At 39.1% G+C, this 27,562-nt stretch overlaps 1 protein-coding gene across 1 annotated transcript in view; it reads left to right on the top strand.

The window, feature by feature from the left end:
- Positions 1-23,581, top strand: part of LOC150085885 (uncharacterized) — a 166,482-nt gene extending 142,901 nt beyond the window's left edge. Inside the window, exons 8-9 of the mRNA XM_090374728.1 lie at positions 8,285-9,418; positions 22,675-23,581. Coding sequence (XP_090230854.1) covers positions 8,285-9,418; positions 22,675-22,802 — 1,262 coding nt within the window. The 3' untranslated portion in view covers positions 22,803-23,581. The remainder of the gene's footprint in view (positions 1-8,284; positions 9,419-22,674) is intronic.
- Positions 23,582-27,562: the final 3,981 nt, after the last annotated feature.

Here is a 27,562-nt window from a genome sequence, read left to right as displayed (position 1 = left end):
GGAATTCGAACCCGGGCCCTTTCCATCCCTGATGTATATGGCAACAATGAAAATAGATTCACTATTGAATTTGCACAAAGATTCACAAATGTCTCCAATTTCATCTGGTACCGCTGTCGCATTGCTGCTATTATGTTCTGCAAAGATATGTGATGTACTGATGATAGTTGAACCTTCACGTTGATATATCGCAACACCACCACTATGAACATCCGACTTTTTAAATTGAGTCACACATTGGAATGGTTTAAGTAATATATGTTCATCATTATCCAACCACGTTTCACTTAATATCAATATTTTGGATTGTTGTAAGGTTGTGTCCGTTTCGATATCTCGAACATGGCCCGTAAACTTTGTACGTTCATTGACGATATAGATATACCACTTTGTATGAAATCTTGCTGTTAATCCTGTAGAGACGGTAGCTTATTATTTTTCAAGCGATCTAGTTCAGCACGAACTTCTATATTACTAGTAGCTTTGCCTTGGTGAAATGTGAAATCATCGTGGGGATTTGTAATTTATAAACTTTGCAATGAGGTCACTCCAGATAACGCCACGTATACAAGTTGCTATTGATGATCTTTCTCATAATTATATACAACTTTGTCGAAGGTCCCTCCTTGAGATTTATGTATAGTCAAAACACAAGCACATACTAAAGGAAATCGTGTACGTCTACATGTTAATTTTCTATTGTTCTTGAATGGAATCGTAGTTGATCGTTTTATAATAGGTACGGATTGACTAAGTAAATGTTTATCTTTCACATATTGTTTATAACAAGATTGAAGGTTATGTCATATTTTTGACTCAGGAAATTTCATCCACACTCGTTTAACTGTTTCGTCGTCCTCAAATTCGAAATATACTAAAGTACCGATTGAGCCGTTTACCAATCCATCGGCCACATCTATATTTGTAGTAATCATGCACGGTTTTCCTTTCAATAATTGTAGAATGTATGGAAGTCCTGCAGTTTCAGTCACTGACATTTTATGAATTTTATTTCGCATATTTGCTAATTGTTCTTCACAATGATATCCGTGGTATAAATCTTGTGCAACCACTTCATGGGTTTCATCTACAACTAAAGCATTTGTAGATTTAAATGCAATTTGCAAATTTTCTGCGGTACGCATTCGCATAATTTTCATTCTCACGTATAGCAAATGTTGGGGAGTTCCTCCACGATGATGAGATCTACGAATTTCACTCGATGCCATCATAAAGGGAGTAATTATCAATCTATTTTTAAATTTTCGTGCATATCCCAAATATATCACTGGAAAAGAAAGTTCTTCTGCATGTATATCAAATATGAAACTTGTTGGAGATGATTTCTGATCTGGTGGGTGCTATACATAAATATTTATCTTCAGACCATAATAATGTTTGTTGTTGACCCCCAGAGGAACTGCCATTCACCTTGGAGGAGATAGGGCAAGCCATAGCCACTATGAGGAATGGGAAATGCCCGGGGCATGATGCGTTGGAGGTGGAGGTCCTGAAGAGGGCGTGGAAAGTGGCCCCCTGCACCGTACAAAGTGCCCTCAACTCCTGTATTCTTTCTGGCATCTTCCCCAGGACCTGGAAGCTGCAAACCTCAAAATCATCCTGAAAAGTCCCGACAAACCTTAGCAGAACCCTACTTCATAACGTCCGATCGCTCTCCTCCCGGTTATGGGCAAAGTTCTGGAAAAGGTCATTGCAGCCAGACTGATTCACACCTACAAAACAAAAGGCCTATACTCATCAAAGCAGTATGGATTCACCCTCGGGCGCAGCATAGAAGACGCCATCTCAGAATTTATTGCCACAAGAGATAACTCTAACAGCAAGCACCTCCTAGCCATCTTCGTGGGGCCTTTGACACACTCTGATAGCAGAGCGCCCTCGCGAGGTTCAGGGAAGCCGCCATTTCTGCTTCACTTTTCTCCTTGCTTTCTGATTACTTCTGTGACCGGGAGGTGATGGTTCGGAGTGGTGTTCAGGAAATCAGAAGAAAAATCACAAGAGGATGCCCACAAGGCTCAGTCATGGGCCCACTCTGTTGGAACCTTGTTTTCGACACCTGGTTACATAAGACCTTCAAATAAACAACATTAATAGCTTTCGCAGACGACCTCACTATTGTCACGGCCGGCAACTCCAGGAGGGAGATAGAAAATAATACAAACCAAATCCTAGAAGAGCTTGCCATATGGGCAGATAAACAGAAACTGAATGTATCCACAAAAAAAAAAAAAAAAACGACGCAAATGCTGATCAAGGGGAAACTCAATAGAGAGCGCCCACCACTCGTCAAGTACAAAGATCAAAGAATCAAATATACACAAACAACTAGATACCTAGGCGTCATGTTGGACGAAACGCTCAGCTTCCTCCCACACACGAAATACTTAAGAGAGAAGACTAAGACCTTCCTGATGGCCCTCAAGAAAATAACCAGAAGAGAATTGGGCCTAAAAGCCCACACGCTAAGGTTATATTATAACTGTGTTTTCCTTTCTATTCTTACTTACGGAGCGGGTGCGTGGGGATATAGAGCAAACAAGGTGATAATAACCAAAAATCTGTAACAAGCACAAAGATTGGCGCTCTTAACCATGTCAAGGGCATGCAGAACAACTTCAAAAATGGCATTACAAGCTCTACTAGGGAAAATGCCAGCAAATCTAGAAGTACAATTCAGATACATGAAGTACAGAATAAACAAAGGAATACCTACGACTATTGATGACATCACGGTTATCCTGCAGGCTGAAAAGAAAACGGAAATAGCAAGAATAAGGAATGTGAGGAGGGAGAAATGGCAAAACAACTGGACAACCACGGAAAAGGAGCAACAACAAGACAATACATCCTGAATGTGCAAGAGCTAATCAAGAAGGAAAAATTATGGCTAGCGCCAGGCCTATATGCCTCCTTCCTAATGACGGGTCATGGCAGTATAAACACCAAATTATACCAACTGGGCCTAACAGAGACAGCACAATGTCACTGCGGCGAGCCTGCTGACCATATACTCAACGATTGTCATTATTACCAGGATCTAAGACAGGAGCTCTCCTTCTTAGTAGACTCCACATCACCAATTGACAAGGCAAAGCTCACAAAAAACGAGGACAATTTCAAGGTATTCACCACCCTGAGTGAGAGATATTTTATCCTTACTAAAACTCTAATCACTTCTTCTTAGGGCGGTCCTACTCTTGGATTTCCCCCCTTTCTATCACTCTTCCTTACTTCCCCCTAAATTGAGTGTCCCTAAATCTTTCAGGGACACGGGACACTCAGCCAGATGACAGTAGACCCCGTCACGCTTCCTTGTGGCAGGAATGAGGACGGAGAGCTCGTGTCTCCGTCCCACACTTGCTTTGTCGCCAGTTGCAAAAAAAAAAAAGAGAAGTCCTATAAGCAAGAAGACATGAAGCGGCTAATAGTGGAAACTCCGGGGTCCGCTCAGGCAACCCAAAAACACACACACACCTAAACTCCATTGCTGACCAGGTACACCCTTTCATGGCAACGGTCTTCTCCTCTGGCGGTGCCGTCTTTCAGCAGGATAATGCGCCACGCCACGCCACACCGCCCGGATTGTTTGAGAATGGTTCACGGGACATGAGGAAGACTTCCAGGCATTGCCCTGGCCTCCAAATTCCCTAGACATCAATCCCATCGAGTATCTGTGGTTTGTGTTGGAACAGCAACTTCGATCTGCGGCGTCTCAACCACGGACCTTACAGGAGTTAAAGGATCTGCTGGTTATGTGTTGGTACCAGATACCACAAGACACATTTAGAAATCTTGTGGCGTCCAATTCCTCGACGGGTACGAGCTGTTTTGGCTGCACGTGAAGGACCAACATCATATTAGGCAGGTGGCCATAATGTTTTGGCTCATCGGTGTATAATAAGGATTTCAAAGTTTTGCTAATGTGACAATTATTATTTACTAAATTACTGTTAAGTTTCATAACAAAGAGTGGATTGCAATTCTTGAGATACTTTATATTTTTCTGTATATTACTGTGTGTAAACTGCAGATCTTCTTGTTCTTTTAATGGACAAGACGATCTTCACTTTACACAGATTAGTTTGTGGCTGGAAATATTTAAATTGCCATGAGTAATCAATGTTCTAATACCCGTTTTTTGTGTTTCATGATACTTTATAATTTTAATGGAAAGATTTGAAAATAGAGATCTTAACGAAAAGATATACTGCTGGACTAGTGAAGGCAACTGTTACTTCACATCGCGAATGTTGTTTGTTGTTGTTGTAGCAGGGTTTTAGGAGCATTAGCGATTTAAGGCCATATTGCTTGGCGTATACTGACTGTAAGTTACAGTGTTCTGAGGGAGATTTCTGTTTGTTGGAAGCAAAATACAAATTTCCGGGAGAAAAAACGATGCTCCCCTCGCCTGAGACCAACTAACACAGCCATGTTGCCAAAGAGATGTTCCTCCGGTCATCGACGACATTCGAACTCGGATCTTTTCTATCCGGTGTGCGTAGGATGGAGATCCTACCAATTGTGCTACCCCACCAGAGCTGAATTGCCAAGGTCAACGGCATAACAGTTATTATGAATTTTGATATGTGTGGTACTGTAAACAAACATGGACATAGGTTGTGTGTTTTGTAGAAAGTCTCCTAAGTGTTTTCTGGTCGGTTTTCCTGTATTTCAGGACACAAAAACACGTTTCCGGAGAGAAAACCCTTTCGACCCTCGCCTGAGACCCACAACACAGTCACAGCAAAAAAAAAAAAAAAAAAGTCACAAAAGTTCCTTGCGTCATTGATGTGATTCGAACCCTTGGGATTTTTCCAGGCGGTACGGGGATGACCTGTGAGTATAACTATTATGCTACAGCGAATCCGCGCGCATAACAGCCCGGTAGTCAAGCGAGAGATGCAGCAACTGTACCCCTTTGAGTAAACAGTTGTTCAAGCTCACTTGACTGCTAAATACAGTCAGCGATTGCATTCATTGTCGAAATGATTAATAGTAAACTTCTCCGACTAATGGTCTTCAGGGAGTATAAACAGAACATTTTTTTCTTTAATATAAACGTCAGGGAGACGCCTTGCACACACACACATCTCTTCTACTTCTATCTATGCCAGTGCTGATAATTCATGCTTTATTGTTATTTTAATCGTTTCTTGGCGCAGTATAACCTTAGTTGTTTTTGCGCCAATAAACCCAAAATCAATCACTGATAATTCATAATTTACAAAACAATGTAAGCTTCTGATAATACCGGTAGTATGTATGGCAGATTTCCCAAGGTAAGTAGATCAAGAACAATTTAAAAATACTTGCAATCTATACGAAAGTATTGTAAAAAATCCCCAAACTGTGACTCGAAGGCTTTCGAGTACTAAAGATATCAAAGAAGGATCTTTAAGCAATAGACAGAGGCCCCACACATTAAAAATTCGTCCAGACTAAATTAAGATGACTTGAACACCGTATGGAATTTGCAGTTTTCCTACAATGAGTGATGACAATAGAAATTTTGCGAACTTTTTCTACATAGTGTGGAAGAATTACATTCGTAACCCACAACTACTTGCTTATGCTCCAGATGGGTCAATTTCTTTTTCAGTTTGAACATGAAGATTTTGTACGCATTTCATATAAATTGTAATTTGTAACTATGGTGATTAAAGCATTTAAATTTTAAATCGCCTCGTTAGACCAAACAGTTTTGTTCGCAAAATTTCTATTGTCATCATTCATTGTAGGAAAACTGCAAATTCCATACGGTGTTCAAGTCATCTTAATTTAGTCTGGACGAATTTTTGATGTGTGAGGCCTCTGTCTATTGCTTAAAGATCCTTCTTTGATATCTTTAGTACTCGAAAGCCTTCGAGTCACAGTTTGGAATTTTTTACAATACTTTCGTATAGATTGCAAGTATTTTTAAATTGTTCTTGATCTACTTACCTTGGGAAATCTGCCATACATACTACCGGTATTATCAGAAGCTTACATTGTTTTGTAAATTATGAATTATCAGCACTGGCATAGATAGAAGTAGAAGAGATGTGTGTGTGTGTGTGAAAGGCGTCTCCCTGATGTTTATATTAAAGAAAAAAATGTTCTGTTTATACTCCTTGAAGACCATTAGTCGGAGAAGTTTACTATTAATCATTGCGCAATGAAAGTCAAATTACGCCCAGGGAGGAATTTCTACGGGCTAATCGTGCCCGAACTTGCCAATTTTTGCAAGGGGTTTCCAAAATTGACCAGTTTTTCTCTCCTTTTTTTAGAACTCAGGTTTATCAAACAGTGACACAGGTATATGATTACACAATACATGAAATTTACAAACACAATATACTGACTCCTTATAGCAGCAATATAAATCTCCCACAATTATTGTTTGGACAAATTAAAGGTTAATCCTTAATTGGACATTAGCAAATTAAAGATAGATATCATCTACGGGAGGAGTGCGTGGACCATTTTTCTTGGACGACACAGTTGTTACAGACTCATATTTATACATCATAAATGATTTTTTTCTATGCAGGACAGTGCCCCTCAACTTTATTTTCTTGTTATAAGACGACAGCACAATGAAAAATTTCCTGGAAAGTGAGTAATCAATCTGTCATGGATCTTGTTTTTACCATATCCAGCCGAGATTACTGTGGAATTATTTAAAAGATAAACTGGTCATTGTCGTTGATTGACCTATGGTTGAAGACCTGTTACAAACAATTACTGAGATTTCAAAAATGAGTCCAGTCGCACGAGTATAATAATTTTTCCAAAAACGTAGCAAAAATGATTTGTGATATGTATTAAGGCTAATAGCCGCAATTTTAACAAATCATACTAATTTCGATTATAAAATTTTAGTAAGTGTTTCATGACGCTAAGCAAATAAATAAATTTTATTTATACGCCAGAAACACCATACAAGAGAAATTTATCATGATTATTTTATATGTTCAGTTGGGTTGTTTCTCACACATTAAAAAGTAAGTCTCGTGACTTATGATCCACGTTGTATTTTGGAACAGTTATATTCTATGCTACACTGCCTGTCCACTTTATTCGAATCATTTAGGTTTGGATTATATATGAAATAAGTTTATGAAAATAACTGTAAATCGAAGAAGTCACGTGGTATGCGATGTGTGCAAAAAAATAATGTAACTCTATCGTGGTGTGAAGCTGTGTAACCGCAACTGCGCCCAAATCAGTAAACTGTTAATGGAGAACGTAAATGATTTCACGGACTTCCAAAGAGGTACGGTTGTCGGCGTATGTTTATCAGGGTACAGCAGAGGTGACGGCCACATTTAGACTGTTCAAAGCCTAATGCCATTACAGTCTTTAAATGTAAAAGGTAAAATGCAGCGATTATCAATCCACTGCAGGATAGAAACCTCCTAAACGATTCATGTTGAGGGAAATAGACCATAATCTGCCACGCTGGTCCAATGCGGGTTGGGAACAATGTACCTCTGCATTTAATGCGGAACATCACAAGGGACCATGAGGAGAATCCTACAAAGAAAGCACTACGGGAATATACCTTCCTAGAAGAAAGCCACTAATCGCGGACACCAACCGATTAATACGGCTGCGTTGAGGTCAGGAAAGCAAAGAATGGACGAGGCATTGGAACCATCCTGTGATGTACCAATTTACAGTTGCAGAAGGAGGTGTAATGGTATAGATGACATACTCCTTGTGCCCTTATCCCACTGGACAATGCCACTAACGCCAGAGCATATTTGAACGTTGCTGGAGATCAGGCACCAGGCAATGTTGCATATTTACCCCCTTACGGACTGGGATGCTTTCAAACCTACCACTATGTCAAATGTCTGAAAGAGTGGTTTAAGGAACACGAGGAATATTTCAAGTCTCATGCCTGACCAACGCAATTCTTGGACTCAATTTCATTTTGAACGCCTGTGGAATGAATTGGGAGGGTGTATTCTTAAGCACAATTCTTTGCCCACGTCACTCTAGGAAATGAGGGCAATTCCGTTACATGAATGATTAAATATTCCTCGTGTCATTTTTCAGCACCTTGTTGGCTCCTGCAGCATCGTGTCGGAGCAGTGATTCAGGACAAGGGCAGTCCAACACGCTATTACATCATGGCCCTAATAGAGTGGGCAGGCAGGCAGTGTAATTTAAACAGATACTGTATAGTAGTCAATCTATTAAAAAGTAAATAGTGGAAATAGCTTAAATAATTTGCAACTGTGAAAATATGTAAATAATAAAATCTTGTATTTTCTAGGAATTGGCTTTGGTCTTGTAATGACTCTGGTTCCTGTGATCGTGAATCAGTTTTTCTTGACTTATAGGGCAACAGCCACAGGAATAGCCTTTGCCGGAGGTACGATGGGTTCTCTAATATTTCCTCCGTTAATGGAGTACTTTTTAGCTACCTACGGACTACGCGGAAGTTTTTTACTTGTTGGAGGTCTAACGATGAATACGTTAGTTGCATCTTCTCTTTTACGCACACCTACCTGGTTACAAGTCACGCCTTCTAATTTAACAGATCAGCAAAATCCAGAAAGTTGCATATCCAGTACTTGTAACCTAAGAAGGTTTGGACAATTATCGAAATCCCTTGATTTTCGAACACATCCAGTGGAGAATCCACATCATCCTCTGAGCCGAAATACCAAATCTTTTCCGTTACTCTTGCATCCATCCTGCGAAGAACTATGCACAGTTCCTCACGTGAAATTAAAATTACCAGACTCGGAGTTTCGACCCCTTAAAGGAAATGAACACATGTTCAACAATTCTGTAGAACCAAAAGAAATTGCGTCAAAAAAAAAGATGACTGCAAATCAAAACGGACCAATGTCTATCACTGAAAATTCAAGTACTAATAACAGCGATGCCGAAGGAAAGGAACGAAGCATAAGGATGGAATGTGCAGCAGACATCAATATTTTAGGAAATGTCCTTATCCATCCCATGTTCATCATCACAGCAATTACCATTCTTAGTTTTTTCTTTCTACTTCACACCTTCTTCATTGTGATTGTGGATTTTGCCATTGACCAGGGTGTTTGCAAGAGTGACGGGGTATATATTTTGACGGCTTTCTCCTTCGCCGATCTCGCTGGACGATTAGGTTCCGGATGGATAACGGACCATGGGATTCTTAAAAGGAAAACCCTAACGATGATCAACATGGTAGCCATTGGTCTCTTGGTTCAGGTCTATCCCATTTTTCGAAACTATGTGGCCCTGCTGGCTATCTCTGTGGGCTATGGCTTGCTAGTTGGAAGCGTCGTTATTGTGCTTTATGTTTTGCTTGCAGATTATTTAGGGCTGGAAGTGTTGTCTATGGCAGTGGGAGCTACTTATTTTTTCACAGGAGTTATGAATTTCGTCAGGCCTTCGATGATTGGTAAGTAGAAACCAGTATTATATAAGCCACGTGTAGACTATCTGATTAGCAGTAATCATACAATGAATAACATGTTCAGATATATTAGATAAAATCTTTGAAAAGGACAGTTCAATCAGTGTTTCGAATCGGTAGAGAGCGCAGTACTTCTTAATTAAGCATGATGTTCGAACACCACAAGTGCTGACCAAAAATCTTGTGATTAAACCCCGCTTCTAATGTTAATTTCAAGCTTGGTTTGTGCTCAATTGCAATTCAGCTGCATTTCAATATAAATAAAATTATCTAAGTTACAAGGACGTTATACTGTTATTTGCCCTTGCGGATAGCACAGTAATAATTGTTATAATCGCCGTCCTCTCACAATGGGTACCCTCGTGGGTGGCACAGTTGGTAGAATCGCAGTCCTCGCCACACCTGGTGGAAAAGACTTGAGTTCGAGTCCCGTTGACGACGGGAGGAAATTTTATGGGCACTTTTCACAACGTAATTGAGTTAGTCGGTCTCGGACGAGAGTAGGATGGTGTTTTTTACTCCCGAAAACTCAGATTTTTCTTCTCACAAACAAAAAATCGACCTCAGAGCACAAGCAATTTACAGATAATATACACGGAACAATATGGCCTTAGTTGCTGACGCTTCTAAAACCCTATGACATAACAATGGGTGGAAAAGGCCTGAGTTCGAATCCCCGTCACTAACGCGAGGAATTTTTATGGTCTTTTTTCACTCTGTGGCTGAGTTGGTCAGTCTCATTCGTGGACAGCAAGGTATGCTAGTTCACCACTGATATTGGATAACCTATATTAGGATATTAGGGTCTCCCGTAAATGATTACATCTACTCATATATATTTATTTTGCCTGTAAATTGCACGTGTTGTTGGCCGATTTGCCTGTTTGCTGGACGAAAAAACCCAAGTTTCTCGGGGAAAAAACCTTGCTATCTACGTCTGAGACCGACTAACTCAGCCACGGAGTGAAAAGACCCCACTAAAGTTCCTCGCGTCATCGACGAGATTCGAATCCGCGCCTTTTCCACCCGGTGTGGGGAGGACGGTGACGATCCCACTGTGCTACATGCTCAGAGGGTTAACCTATATTATATATATATATATATATATATATATATATATATATATATATATATATATATATATATATATATATATATTATTCACACGCAATACACACGAACCTACGTCACACACATATCTGGCCCATTTGTAGTGATACTGTTCTTCACATAGATATGAGGCGGAGTTGAACAGACGTTCTAGGTGTACACATGTCCACATATATATATTTTATTAAGCCACCCGAATATTTAAATTATTCTGCCGTGCAATATGTATACTGTCTGTAAATTACGTGTGTTCTATGGTTGATTTGCCTGTTTGCTGAATGAAAAAATCCCAGTTTCTAGGGAAAAAAAACTTGCTATCTACGCCTGAGACCGACTAATTCAGCCACGGAGGGATAACCTATATTAGGTATGTTCTTGTCAGACGGCGCGTGGGATTTCTCCCAACCTATACTGGATAATTTAGCATTCGTGGTAGCGTACTATATAGCGTCGCTGTTCTCTCAGCGAGTAGCCAAAAAGTTGAGCCGTACTTGCTGTCGGGGACGGGTGGAGCTGTTGTGGAGTATTTTCATTCCATGGAGTGTTAACTGGTTCCAGTAACAATAAGCAAACAAATAAACCTGTTAATGGACGCAAAAACATATAAAATACACTTTCGAGGTCTACAAGGTGGTTCCCCCTTTTTCGTAGATTCATCCATCCATCCAACCTGGATGTTCTAATTTGGAGAATTAGAACATCATTTTGAATGCTTATGTGTAAAATAAATTAATCAAAAACTTAAATCACACCTTTTATAAAGCACAATGGAAAAGTAAAAATGGAGTGTAATACTCACACTAGGTTTTATATAAATAATGCGATCTTAAATACCAGCAATCTGTAATAAAATAGAGAATATGAAAACGTCAGGCCTATCAAAATGATAATTTCAATGCGTCACACAAATGCAGAATTCTGTAAGCCCAGTTTTGGAAGTGTGAGCTGAATGACAACGCAAGTGGGCTATCAAAAAGTATGTGTTGACAGTTAAAAGATCATCCCTTTTATATACTATATATATAGGTCACTCGGTCCTTCGATGAATGGTTGTTGAAACCTCAAAGCATTCCAAGATCAGTTTAGTGCTACCCTCTAGCGGAGGAAGAAAACAATATTCTAGAAAAGCATTTCCTAAAAATTCATTTAATTTTCGAAAACATATTTCTGAGACTTTGTGGAGAACTCCAAAATTATTTAGCAAATTAAAGATCCTGCATATTTTCACAAGAATTTTGTTTATTTAAAAACTAGACATTTGTTTCAATTAGGTATTATACATGTAATCGAATCGGTTCTCCTGGCGTCAAGCGCCAACTTACTCAATGTAACACAAACGTTCCCTAATACTGTACAACATATACTATATTGCCAAATATATATCGATACCACTAGGATTTAGCATTAGTAGAGGCATATGATGCAAGAAAGCAAGCGTATATAGCATAAGCCAAAAAAAAAAAAAAAAAAAAATTCCCGTTAAATTCATCCATTCACTCCAAAAGTTTGTCTGGTTCAGCCTTGAATTTATTTAAGCTGTCAACTTCCACAACGACAGATGGAAGTTTGTTCCAGCAATCGACAAACCTCTGGCTAAAGGCAATTTTCCATACATCTATTCTACAACTGTTTTTCCTCAATTTGAATTTATCCCCCTCAGGTGCAGAATCTGAGCAAGACGAAGAATCCCATCAGCATTGAGCTTGCTCAAACCATTCAAGGCCTTATACCACCTCAACCAGATCACCTCTCAGGTGCCTAGTCTCCAGACGCTTCAATTTTCAGAATTTAAGCCTTTTTTTTTTTTTTTTTTTTTTTTTTTGTTAGTTGTTGGCGCATCAGCTTCTGTGGCCATAATGCACCTCCCAAAGTTTTTGCATTTTACTATGATCCAAGCCCGAGGCGGGATTTGAACACGCGACCTTTGGGTTGCCAGGCAAGCACTTTACCCAGCCGGCTAGCCCGGTCGGCTAATTAAGCCTATCTTGATAACATCAATCCTTTCCCTTAGAAACTGAGGTTTTTCCGTCCAGCAAAACAGGCAAATCGACCATAGAACATACGCAATTTGCAGACACAAATACGGGTTAATGTATTTAATTACGGGCAATCCTAAAATAATAATTTGAATTTAAAATTTAACATCAATCCTTTATTTCGCTCACTAATCTCGTTGCCCTTCTCTGTACTCATTCTAGTAGCTATACATATTTCCTAAAATCAGACATCTAGACCTGTATGCAGTACTCAAGGTGAGGCCTGACCTTTGCCTGATACAGGGGATAATCACCTTCTTATCGCTGCTAGCAAAATTTCTAGTCATCACTGACAAGACCCCCATGAGACCCCCCAAGATCCCCACTCTTGCAGCCTGCCTGAATTGCTCAGAAAACTTCATATCTGACTGTACAATTAATCCCAGGTCTTTTTCATTCTCCACTAACCTGAGTGTAGTATCGCACAGTTGATATGTTACTCTGGAGTTAGTGCTACCCATATGCAGTACTTTGCATTTGTCGATGCTAAACTTCAGTTGCCACCTCTCAGTCCATCCGCTCAACTTTTCTAGATCCTGTTGCAGTAGGGTACCGTCCTTACTGTCATTAACAACCATACCAACCTTCGTATCGTCTGCAAACTTGGACATTAAGCCTGATATAGCTTCATCAATATCTTTGATAAATACAGAAAACAATGGGCTCAACACAGACCCGTGGGGAACTCCACTAATAACATTAGTCCACGAAAAGCAGTGTCCATTGATTACAATTCTCTGTCTTCTCCCACTCAACCATCCTTTCATCCAGGTATCAACTTGCCCTTAATACCATACTGTTTCAACTTGTACAGTAGTCTTCCATGTGCAACAGTATCAAAAGCATAATGTTCACGTTTGCAGACCCGGAAAAGAAGTTAAAATAGCAGGTCTGTAATTATTTGTGACATCTTTTGAACCCCTTTGTGAACTGGAGATACATTTGCACATCTCCAGTCAGTGGGGACCACACATGATTCCAAGGATTCCCTCATAATCATGGCTAAGGGCCTGTTTACTTCCTTTGCTGCCTCCTTTAATATAACTGGATAGATCCCATTCACCACAGGTGCCTTTTTTAAGTTTAACTTAAACAATTTCTTCTCCACTTTGCTCTCAATTATTATAAAATCATTTAACTTCCAGTTGGGAAATTTCTGGCCTCCAATTGACTAGAAAATTCCTCATATGTGAATGTAGATGCAAAATACTCATTCAGTTTGTCAGCTACCTGAGAAGAATCATCAACAATCGAACCATCGATATCAAGTGGGCCAATCTGATTCATCCCCTTCCTTCTAGAGTTTACATAAGTACAGAAGTCTTTACTGCTTTTCTTTGCATCCTTTGCCAAAGGTTTCTCGTAATCTGCCTTGCTTGCCTAATCTCCTTTGTCACTTGATTACAGAATATCTTATATCTACCATAGGCATAAATAGATATCAGATGAACTAATGAAACTTACCCCTTGAACAGTATTTCTTAGTTGGTTTCCACAATCTATTTAACAACCTCTACCCAAACATGAGGTTTAAAATCCAGGTTGAATCGCATATCTGTTTGTCGCTCTTTGAATATCACTTACTAGAAATAATGACAAATTAATCACCAACGTCTGCAGGAAAAACACTGATGAAGGAATGATATATGCTTAGGTCAAACGATTCCACCAAAGATGGCATATTTCAGAGTTTCATCAAGAGGAAGCTTTTATTGAAGGTACTTATCCCAACAATGAACTCAGCCACCTCAAGATTGTGTTCAAAGAAAATTGATAAGTCCGACAGGTTAATTAATAACTCCATAACGCACAGTGTACATGTTCGAGGTAGGGGTACCACCGGTGATTTCCGACAACTGCGTGCCGCCTCCGTAGCCAGGTGGGAAGAAGCATCAGTGCGTAGAACACGCTTCTTGATTAGACCGGGGTTCGAGCCTGTGACCACCAAATACGGAGGATGTGGAAAGGTCAGGGAATGACCACCCCATATCCCTGGAGCAATATGGCCTTAGTTGCTAATGCTCCTGAAAAACCAAATAACAACAACCACAACTGCGCCTTTAGTACTCTCGTGAGGAAAACAGTACTCTGTAAATGCCAGAAGTGTGTGTTTTTGTATGGTTTATGAAGTTTTGTGTCGTGTTCTGTTGTTCTTCTGGTTACTTGGCCGCGGGAAGCTTGGTGGGACCCACATTGCCCGTAGTAAAGATAGTAAAGATAGCTTTTCTGGCTGGTCTCCGCCAGGGTCGCCTAAGCTTCCTGGACGGAGATTATGTTAAAAAAAAAGTTAGAGTAATAGGTAAAAGGAAGGCTAAATGGAAGATTTAGAAGAAGGCATCCTCCGATAAACACAGTGGTGGAGCGAACGTCCACAACGCGAAGGATAGAGGGGGGGGGGAACCCAAGGAGAGAATTCCCAGGGATGGGAATGAGAGTTACACAGCAAGTCTGATGTGTAGATCACCAGTGGCAAGAATAGTCAGAGGCAGCTGGTAACAGAAATCCTACCCAGCAAGCCAGGACAGCAGGAGCAGTCCATGACAAGTACGGAGAATCACTGTCCATGCAGACAAACGTAAAGGTAGGAATACGTGAGGGTAAGTGTTTGTGAAATCCAGAGTCAGTTTTCAAGTCTAGGTTTTGCCTTGTTTCAGAGATAAGAGTATAGTCCGATTACAGTCTCATCCTGAAAAAGGTATAAGGGTGCTAATTACTTGAAGGGGGTATATAATTTCAAGTTAGTGGTTTCCTTAGTTCCTTTATAGGAGAAGGTGCAGCGTTGTTGTGATCTTGGGTCTGCAGACGTTTCCTTTTAGGAAATAGGTCCTGGGCAAACTGAGAGAGAGAAGGCACGATATTGTTGCTCATCATTAACTAGGAGGTGTTCATAACCTCGCGGTATTTGTTGGATTCTGGTGAAGAAGAATGATCTTATGTCTTCCTAGAGCAGACGGTCATAGAAGAGGTGCTCCCAAGTTTCACTGAGCCTAGAGAGGCAGCGAGGATTCTGTACTATACCCATTGAGGCGAGTTTGTCATTGTTTGAACCATGGCCCATAATAAGGAACGTAGCGTACAGACTTGGACTAAATCATGGAGGATGCTGGGATAGAGCTGGGCAACAACTATATCCTCCAAAATCGCGAACCCTACCAGGCCGAGATTTTGGAGGCTATATGTTGCAGTGACATCGATTATGGATTCCCATAGGGTGCTGCTGAAAGTAGAAAGGTTGTTCAATATATTGAAGGTGGATGTTGCAAATTCAAATTATTATATTAGGGCCACCCGTACTTTCTTACATACACCCGTTTTATATATTATTTCTGCAAATTGCGTGTGTTCTATGATCGAGTTCCTGTATTACTGAATGAAAAAAACCTCACTTTCTCTGGGGGGGGGGCCTTGCTATCTACGCCTGAGGCCGACTAACTTAGCCACGAAGTGAAAAAAGCCCATTAAAGTTCCTCGCGTCATCGATGGGATTCGAACCCGGGCCTTTTCCATCCGGTGTGGAGAGTACAGTGACGATACCACTGTGCTACATGCGCAGACAAGGTGGATGCTGCAAAGAAATCTTCCAAGGACTGCCCACTGCGGATTCCTGAGACGGCACGAAATGAGGCAATGGCCTCGATGATCTGGGTGCAGACAGCCCAGGGGGAACATAAGGAATGGATTTCCGTGACTGTTATTGTGCAGTTTCTTGCGAAGATGACAGCCCAAGGAGTGTTGAATTCTGACTGGACAATTTTGTATGTAAGAGGGTAACCCTTCACTTGCTTGGTGTTGGTATATGGTTCTTGCAGAAATATGAGGTCGATATTTTCCTCATCTGCCTTCATTCTAATTTGGTCGACCACAGTGCAGGAACGTTGTGCATTAATTTTCATGAAATTTATGGTATTGGAATTGAATATTTTAGGATGTGCTGCCATAATCAATTCTTTTTTGTTGATTATTAGCATTAGCATTATTAGCATCAGTAGAGGCATATGATGCAAGAAAGCAAGCTTATACAGCATCAGCCAAAAAAAAAAAAAAAAACTCTTCCCATTTCACCCATCCATTCGCTCCAAATGTTTGTCTAGTTCTGCCTTGAATTTATTTAAGCTGTCAACTTCTACAACAACAGATGGAAGTTTGTTCCAGTAATCAACCACCCGCTGGCTAAAGGCAAATTTTCGCACTTCTATTCTACAACTGTCTTTCTTCAATTTGAATTTATGTCCCCTCAGGCAATTAATCTGAGCAAGAGGAAGAGTCCCATCAGCATTGACCATGCTCAGACCATTCAAGGCCTTATACACTTCAATCAGTTCACCTCGCAGGTGCCTACTCTCAGACACTATACTTGGCCTTCAAATAGACTGGGCATCTGCTGTCACTGATAAAGTGGTTGTGGTCGAGTTTAGCTACTTTGCACAGATGGGGTTATCTTATTTATTAGGGCGTGTTGAAATCGTATCCCTTTTGTGCACAGTGGCGGCATGCAGAATCGACCCAGGCGCAAGTGTGCGTAGTACGGCCGAAGCAGCAGCAGCGGAAGCATTTTTTGGATTGTCACATGCTCTCTGATAAATAAAATATGGCTACTCCAGTCAATGTATATCCTGTTCGGGAGGATAGTCCAGGCCTGTGGGGCGAGTTTTTTAAATGCATCGTTGGTTTGTCTTAACCTTGGTTATATAGTTTGATATAAATAACATACTTGAAAAAAAAAAAAAAAAAAAAAAGATTTTAAAATAACACATTATATGAGGAGCTTTACTATGAGCAACACTCACAAACCTTGCACGTGCGCCTCCATAAAGCACAAAATCAAGGTGTCAAGTTGTAGTTGTTTTAATTGTGGTCTCCAGGTTTCCCGTGTATGTCGCTGTAGCATCTGAAAAGGCATAAGGCCAAGGCCGGCAAGTGTATGATGTAGTTATATAGAGTGTTCAGTGCAGCACCTGACGGCTACGTAATCAGGGTACACCTGGTTCCCTGTCCCCTGACTCCCAACCTTGACCACGTGGAGGCGTGCCAGAAACCACTTTCTATCTGAAACTCTTACTGGGGCTAACAGGCAAGCCTGAGAGACCCAAGGCATTGAAGGAAAGGAAAAGGAATTTAGAGGGAGAAGTATGGGAGTAGGAAAGAATGAAAGTAGACAGAAAGCAAAGGGATGAAAGAAGAAAGCAACCCCAGAAACAGAAGACTAGGACAAACAAGAATAGGGATGAGAGAGGGGGGCATCACTATGAAAGAGAATTAAGAAAGAAAGAAAAAAGAACAGAAAGAGTAAACTAGCGAACAGAAATTCTCTGTCCAAAAGTAAAGGCTAATACAGTCCATTCCGGTTATTTGGGACACATTAGAACTAGTGCATTTTGGCCCGATTAAACGGCTGCCCCAATTATCCGAAGTTTCATGTAAATAGTTGAAAATAAAATGTACCCCCTTTACAATTGGTTCGCTGTACAATCAAATCACGTTACGATGGAGTCACCATAGTAAAGTACCGTTCACTATACGGTGTGCAGTAAGCGCCGATCACTGTGATCACGTTTGTGAGCTGAATTTTAATTCTAATTTAATTCTAACAGCGATTCTAATTAGCGAAAATAGGACGAATATTATCCACAAGCTATAAAAGCAAGGATATATTAAGCACAAATTTACCCTTTATTACCTTATCAATTAAAAAAATTAAATGATACGTGAAAATCGGAAGAATATACGCGATAATCGGAATAATTAATACGTACTGTAATATGTACATACGAACTAGTTGACATTTCTGTTCACTGACATTAGTGGGTGGGGGTTAAAATTTAAAACAGTAAAAAGATAAGAAATCAATAACAAAGAACACGGCACACACAAATTGCAAGTAACACAATACACGCAAGTGAGAACGGAGTAACGAGTTACAAAGCTTTAAAAATAGGAATAAAGAGAAGATCTGAAAATTAATTTTTTTATATGATTGAAGATTTCGTGGAAGTGTAAAAACACTTCACCATAATAACCAACAGAATTCCAGCCGTCGGTGTTATCGCGAATTCAGTAAGATCGAGTTTATTGTCCGTTTATGATAGATTTCACTAACAGAAAAGCCCAATAAACAGGTGACTGCTAATTGTTTTTATTGTTTTATGGTTGTGACCTCCAGAATTTCGACCGAACCACGTGGTACCGTCAGAGACAATCGTAGGGTAATCTCCAGTGCTGCGGTCTCCTGCCCGATTAAACGGCATGCTGTTCCAATTAAGCGAAGTAAACCCTGGCTATTTTCTCGATTGGTTTCTGTTTTTTAAGATTTGCCCCAAATAAATGGCTGCCCCAATTAATCGGTGGCCCAAATAACCGGAATCTATTATTTACACAAAACTCTATCTTTGAGCAGAAAATCACTAAAACTATTGGAAGGCAACAAGACTTCAAAAGCAATTTTCAACATTTACAATGATTAAATTTACACACTACTCCCATCTTAATTACGGGTAGCAAGAATGATAAACAACATTTAACCTATTCAATTAAATTTATAACCTTTTATATGTTAAAATCTCAATATATATAAATCTGGGGAATGAATCATTAACTCAAACAGACAATTACAAGATTAAGGTTTATGACAACTAGAAGCATAACAAAATTCTATGAAACTTATTTAACCAAACAACTCATATAACATAAGAGTTTACAATAGAAACCATTATTTTCATACTTAGGAATATACACAAAGATTGTCAAAGCACATGTATACCAACTCATGTGCAAACCCAACGCACAACTTTGAGGGAAACTCCCACACTTCGGGGAAGAAGACATAACATACAAGTCAAGGATTTGGAATTCCAGTCAATTTCACCTAAACAGTGAAATACTTCTTAATCCAGGTTAGAAGCCAATAAGAAAAATATCTGCATTCGATTCACTAGGGATAGTCCAAAGGGTTCATGCTCATCAGTTCCAACAGAATCCGATACAACAGGTAGTATTTTGTACCTTCCCTTAAGAGACCACCAAAAGTGTGAATATCAATCTTATAAAAACATTTTGCCTAAAAACATTAATTTGCTGATATTATCATTATCAATCTTATTTAGTTCAGGACACCAAGCAGACCAGTGAATAACAGTGCTCAAGTGTAAGACTGAGAATTAAATCATCAAGGTGCACACTGATTCATGCACAACCAGATCAACAGTTAAGTAAAAATAAATAATTAAAAAAAAAAAAAATCCCTTGCTTGCAAGGGAACCATTCTCAAATCCAAATTTGCAAGTATGACAGCAGCCCTCTCTTCTGACGGGATTGATTGCACATCCTTTGAGTTAATGCAACACAACATCGTCCAGCCCAGCAACAAAATAATTTCCACAAAAGGTCAAGGTAAAAATCGCTCGGTCCAGTAATAAACAACAAAATATCCTTGCGAAAGTTGATTTCAACGCACATCATAATGCACATTTGTCATTTGAGTGAATCTTCATCCTAATTGTCGCCTGTCTTCTGCCCATATGAACTAGTTCTCGGTCGTGACTTGTTTTTCTCAAACTTAATCAAGGTTAGTAATAATATTGGTCAACATAAGAACAATGGTCAGCCACCACAATCAATCTAAATGTCAAATGACAAAAGCTGGGACAGAATGACCATTTGGCTTCGCGGCGGAGACAGTGTCTCCATCCCCATACACGAGTTACTGTCCTCACCACGAGGAGGTAGGTGCCCCTATCTAGCGAATCTTGACAAATTTCCATTAACGTAGATCTGGAGAGAGCAAGTGTTCCTCCCTACAACTTCGCTTGGAGGTCTGTATAAATTGCACAATCTAGCACAATATGGATACCGTTTCAGGTTTTCCACAATCACAGAGATCCGAGGTCACTAGCCCCAACTGGAGAAACCTCGACCTCAAGCAATGTCCTGTCAGGACACTGCAGACAGCCAGTCCAAAACAGAGCCATGGCCTTCACCGGCTCACGGTATGAACGGAAGGGAGAAAAGCATAAAGATGTCTACCTTTCTCAGAATGGGTTCATTGATTTTGCCAAATGGAGGCTTAATTGATCATTAGTCTGCCTCCGCTCGTATGTTATGTTAAAGGCCTCATCCGCCGGTCCAACTAAGCACGACCTGATGCCGAAGATCAGTCTAGGAACTCCTCTCTTCAAACAGTACCTTAGGTGGGCCTGTGCTAACTGCAGATCAGCTGGAATCCTGCTGGCTAATACACATAATGCATCAGTAGCAACTGTTCTGCAGCCGAGAAGAGCAGGCCTCTGTGTAGAGAGAAGGATCTGCTGGACAAGTGAGTGCTCGACTCTCCTTCCCTAAACAGCAGTCATGTATGTCGGGACTGGAACAAAGATGTTATCAAAAAGGAGGTAGAGAGCCCCTCGCTTTATGCCCCAATCCACGTGGATAACCCGCTGAAGCCTGGCATATATCCGCTTCACCTTCTATCGCAAGTACTTGGCATGCGCCAAGAACATCAGCCGTTCCTCAAAGATAACCCCTAAGTACTGGACTCTATGGCCCACGCGGAGAGAAAAATCTACAGAACGACAAACTGGTGGCCGAGTCCAGCTGAAGCGTCCCCTCAACAACACGGCCGATGACTTTTGATTAGAAACCTTCAGCTCATGTAGGTCCGCTCAGGTTATTATTTGGGACAGGCAGGAACGCGCCCGCTCCTCTAGTAGTTCCTTGCAGGAGTAATCCCCCCCCCCACAAAAAACACAAGGTCATCCGCATAAGCTACGATTGTTGTCTCTTCTACACTGTGCGAAACACAGAACTCATCTAGTGCAAAGTTCCACAAGACTGGTCCCAGGACTGAGTCCTGCAGACAGCCTCTTTCTGAAATGCGAGTTATCTCAGTTTACTATGCATAACGCACACTTTGATCTTAGCCGAAAGGCCGAGAAGCAGCATGAAAGTGAAACAGAGAGAGTAGCAACAACGTGATTCCACATATAAAAGGTCTCAGTGAATAAATGTGCGAGACATATTTATACGCAGATATACATAAATGAAATTTAAAAAAAAAATTATCTACGCAGGTGAACTTAAATATCAAATTTTTCGCATCTCTGGGACCGTCAGATTGTGAAAGTGATACTATATGTGATCATTTACAAGCACTTATCTTTAATTTTGGAGGAAGGTAGTCTTGTTTGAGTGCCGAGAATATGTGACTGCAGAAACGGAAGCACCTTTCTCTGTTCAGGTTAAATCTGCCTTTGTTCCTCAAAAAGAACATGTTGATATACTCAGTGGGTGAATGAATGTACCAATGTATTTTGAATCGAATATGTCTACGCCATCCTCAAATTTTAACCTATGTAGGGAGAAATCCTTCAATTGGAATTCCAATTTCTTTTTCTAGTTATAGCTGCTTTATCGCTTAGCATACATCAAACCCAACGTCCAATTTAATTGCATATCAAGAATACAACGGGCCAGTTTGTGAATATTGAGGATAGGGAGGGGGAACATCCCAAAATTTGTAGTTTAACACTGGCCCAATCAAAAAAGAAAGCCAAAAGAACAATTAACAATGTATACAGGGAATAAAATTATTCTAATTATTTTTGTACAGGAGAGAAAACAGTTTCTCACATACACTGTTCTGGCTTTCATTCTTTTTCGATCGCGCCTAATGACAGGATTCAAAGTGGAATCCAGTCATCAAGCATATTTGTAAAATCAGGATTACCAAATGTTAAGATAATTTTAGCTTACTTACGAAACTGCGATCCTCTGTACACAATAAAATTCCCGTTATCACAATTCACGTGGTTTAACTACTGCTATTCTTAACACTGCACATTAAATCTGTTACCTTACTTTATAACAGCCCTCTCATAATACTGCTTACTGCTTGTGAGTTTTTTGCAAATTTTGTCCGCGCCGCTAGATTAAAATTAATGTCCAATTGATTTGGAGAAAAATAGTCTAGCTAAACATGATGGTGCTGTTTTAAAATAAGTAAAACAAATAAATAATTATTTGATATAAATTTTCGTTTATGTTGAACTTGTAGAAGTGGTTCGAAATAATCTTACTTTTTTTTTTTTTTTTTTTTCATTTCAGGATATTTTCGGGACTATATTGGTGCATATAACAACATGTTTCACTTATTAGGGGCAATCAGTGTATTTGCTGGTTTGTTGTGGTTAATGGAACCGTTCATCCAAAAACGTAGAGAGAGAGCTGGCTGAACGCCGTGTCCAGTTTTATGTCAAAATTTGGTTAAAAATTAGAGAAATATTTTTTCGTGTCTCTCTGTAAGGTGTAACTGATTTATTGACTCTTTGCTTCTACAGTTGTGCAAAGCCACTAGAGAAGAACAATTTCTTATATTAATACGCTACTATTTCCTTTAAGTGACAAATGAATTATATCAAAAATATTTTGGCATTCATCAACATGAAATTGTTGTTGAAAGTGAAAGACATTTTGAAACTAATCAGAGGATAAGTATGCAAATAAGGAACAGAATATCACGTACGATGATACATTATCTAATAATTACTTTAGAATATTCATAAAACACATCACAACGATATTACGCAGAGCTAATAATCCGTATCATATGGAATTTTTGGAAACAGCGAAGGTTAAAAATTATTGTTTTCAAGCAGCTGCCACGGCCAAATGTGCAGGTCATCCACTCGAAATTATTATGACAGTTTTGATGTATTCCTGTTAAGGAACACTGTAAAAATGTTGGAATGCACTGCATTTGAAAGCCAGGGAAGAGAAGCTGATGTGGGAGTACAAGCGACCACGAGTCCATTCACGCTGATCTGCGATGTATCATACCTAAAGTGACCAGATCCTTTGTATTCCAATGCGGACGTCGATTTTACAACGGCCCCCTCAAAAACAATATACACATATATATATTTTTTTTAATTTTTTATTTATAAAAAAATATTCACATACAAAATATAAATTAAATAGACATACTTCTTTGAACTAATCTTATAAAATAAAATATCACACTTCTTAAAAAAAAAAAAAAAAAAAATAGCCTATATTTATTTTTTTCACATATATTTGTTTTATTTCACAGAAATATGACACCACAGAAATGCCTATATTATATAGGCATTTCTGTGAAATAATAATAATAAAAATACATACATACAAATGTGAGATAACTGTTTATGTGGAAAGCCAGCACCATCTATGAGACAAAAAATGTCGCAAGGATGCAGAATAAAATGAAAAATGCAAAATCGTGATTCATGATATAAGATGGAGGCTACAAGTCCAATCCGAGCAATCTGCAATGCGAGACAAACGACCTTAAATCTGGAAATATCCCGAATAATCCGGGCCGTCTGATCACTTTAACTGAACTAACAGATGTAGTGGCACTGTACACAAGGTGTGTCAATTAAACATCGGGGACCACTCGCTTATTTTTAGCTTTAGGTTGTTTGTCAATAGGACCATTTTTGTCATATTTGGTCTAAAAAAATTTGAATTTGATGTTAAAACTGGATTAAGCATTACTTTTTACATTTTACAATTCCTAAATTTAAATTTTGTCAATTCATCTTTTTTTCTCAATGGGAAAGTTGTTCCTCGCCCTTGACTTAGTCTAAATCATTATCAATGTATTTCTGAAACGAACTAAACAAATTTTATTTCAAGAAAATAACAAAAGAACCACATCGATTGTATATTATAGTCACTTTCGACAGGCAACATTACCTGTAACGAACAGCTAGCTGTACAAGGCGTGTAATGTGTCGCGTCACGTCATGCAAATAATGACAAAAGAAATAACATTTAAAAGAATTATTTAAAAAAATTAAATTCTATGGCGGCAAGCGGAAAAAAAAGAATAAATGCGCAATAATAAATTTATTGTCAGGAAACAAAAAAAGGTGGGAGATATGTGAAACGGAATGGATATTTCGGTGCTTAACTTTCACATTTTAGCTGTTGTTATCAAAGATCAGTTATCAGTAACGTTCAACAACACTATACGGCTGCTGCTATTATTTCCCCAAATGAAAGAATACAATGTAACTAATAACAACAACGGCAGATTCAAATAATTAACAAAATAATAGTACACACAACGTAGATTACAACATTCTACGTTGTTTATAGGAAAGAATGGCACATCAAGCAATTTTAACTACAGGCAGTATAGCTTCGAAAGCAAGTGTAAACCACAGTACAAAATAAGAGCCAATATCTGATTTAAATTAGGGGGGGGGGGGGATGGCGATTTCAACGTCCCACGAATTGCCATGTTCTCGCCGGTTCACTGGGAATGACGAATACTTTGCAATGCAGAATTTTTATCAAACGTGAACAAGAATTCACCCTTCGAGCTACATAAACTAAATGAAGAGTGCAGCGAAATTCATTAAAAGTACAACTTCTATAACTTCTTTGTATTTATTCGCAAGCATGTTTGTAAAATCGCGTGAAAACATGTTTTCCAGAAATAATTCATGCAAGATGATATTACTGTATGGAGATGCGGCCGAAACGTTAGAACATCAGCAAGATTATTTCTGAGATATCCTCAGAGTCTGCAAATATCATATACCATAATATGCTTGTTATGAATAAGGAAACATGTGCTAACTGGAAGCATGATGTATGAAAAACGGAAACAAATGTGTACAAAATTTAGAACATGTTCACGAAAAGACACTGTCATCTTCATCCTGTTTGTCACACCAACTAGCAGTGTCCGGGAAGCTCGTTCCACATACAGGATCAAGCGCAAGCAGCAGATTTGGAGGGTCCTTCGAAAGAACAACATGCGTCCTATCAACTCAACTGTTTTTACAATAAAGTTTGAATGAAGGTGACGACACAAACGCTTAGAGTTTTGTAATTTTTTGTTAACCAAGATGGAAGAAAATCCCAGTTTCATCAGCAATTCTGTGGACTGACGAGGTTATCTTCACTAACAGGCACAATTCCTGCTACTGGGATCCTATCTGTTTCTCTTCCGCTTTCCAACTGTTGCAGAAATACCATCAGGAGAGATTTGTCTGCCAGTGTGTGGCATATGGGGTGAGAAGTTGTCGGCCCAGTTTTCTTGACGGCAAGTCGACTGGGCGAAATACTACGAATTACTTTCGCATTAATATATTTGTAAACATCGAAGTCTGATAAATAATGGATTGAGCAAGCTCAATGATGATGGGATTCTTCCTCTTGCTCAGACTACGCATATGAAGGGGCATAAATTCAAAATGAGGAAGGACGATTGCAGAATAGATGTGCGAGGTTTGCCTTTAGCCAGCGAATGGTTGATTTCTGAAACAAACTTCCATCTGTTGTTGTGAAAGTTGACAGCTTAAATAAATTCAAGGAAGAACTGGACAAACTATTGGTGGAAATGGATAGGTGAAATGGAAAGGGTTTTTTTTTATTTTATTTTGGCTGATGCTGAATAAGCTTGTTTTCTTGCATCGTATGCTACTACTACTAATTCTAATATTTTGGGGTCCATCACAATGGTACACCACCGCACAAAATTGTAGCAGTACAATAGTGGAGAATCTATTTATTTATTATTATTTTTTTAAATAATTCTTTCGAATGTTGTTTCTTTTGTCATTATTTGCAAGAGGAGACGCGACACATTACTATTCTTGTGCAGCTAGCTGTTCGCACAGGTAAACACGCCTATCGAAATGCGACCATCACATATAACCGGTGTGTTCGTTTGTCATTTGCTTCAAGTAAAATCGGTTTAGTTCGTTTTAGAAGTACACCGATGATGTTTCCCAATAAAATAAAAAAAAGCAGTTGATTAAGCAAAGTCTAAATTTAGAAATCGCAAAATCTAAACTGTAATACCTAATCCAATTTAAACATCAAATTCAACAATTTCAGCCCAAATATGGAAAAAAATCTGCAGTTCATGAAACCCCCTGTACAGTATATCAAATATCCGCAGTTTATGTTAGTCAATTGTTACGTCTTTCATACCTTACACTTTATCTTTCACTATATTTGGTACTTGCCCTGCAATCAAGAGCTAAGATAACTGTGTGACTGGAGAATCATATTCAGGTAAGGATAAGGGCACACTGCTACCACCTCATATAGTAACACATGACAATTCATAAATGTTCTTTACTAAATGATAAAGATTAACAGCAATGAAGTATGCCCAACGATGTATTTTATACTCTACTTCATGGTCAGATGAACTCAATACAATCTCGGAACGTCTGCCTAATACCCATTTACAAAATTTCACTGACGTCTTGATCGTGAATTTCAACCTACAAGAGGAATATGCGGTTTCCAAAAGACATCTAGGAATGCAGTACATTTGATATGCTCAAAACTGCAGACTTGCTAGCACAGCGTACAGTCAGATTCTTTGGGGAATTTTCAAATCTCAACATCTTACATTTCCTTAACTTCACATTTTATAAGGGTATTCTTGTGAAGGTATCTATAAGATGAATGCTACAAATCTCGAAAGAAGAATGAAGCCAAATTCTACTGCAAAGATAAACGAAATGTCTGAAACTTTGGTTCACCATTTTGATCGAAGACAAAACTATGATTGCAATCTAAGCTTCATACCCACCTAACAAAAGGTGCATATTTCAGTTCTTGGGCGATGTGCTTAAAAAAATTACAAAATACTTTGGATGCATATGATCTTTCGCGCTCAAAATATGAAGTTGTGAGAATCACTCATAATTTCATACTGTTATATTTAAGACATTTAAAAATAGTTGACTTTTTTTTCATTATATATGTACTTGTCTGTGGTGGCACCCAGACTAACGTTCATCTCTACCAGTATATTCTGTATTCAAGTATTCTACTAATGGGCCTGTAGTGTAAAGTGTGTGTTAAAGTTGACAGTTAATAATTTTTTAAAAACAAAAAAAATTTAAATGTATAAAGTTGTGAAATAATTTAATAAAATTAAATAAAAAGTCCAATACCGCCATTATATTTCTGAGATAAT

This window comes from Mastigoproctus giganteus, chromosome 5 (genome assembly GCF_048544385.1).
Source record: "Mastigoproctus giganteus isolate SK-2022 chromosome 5, ASM4854438v1, whole genome shotgun sequence".
NCBI lineage: Eukaryota > Metazoa > Arthropoda > Arachnida > Uropygi > Thelyphonidae > Mastigoproctus > Mastigoproctus giganteus.
This window is presented reverse-complemented; position numbering and strand designations above follow the sequence as displayed.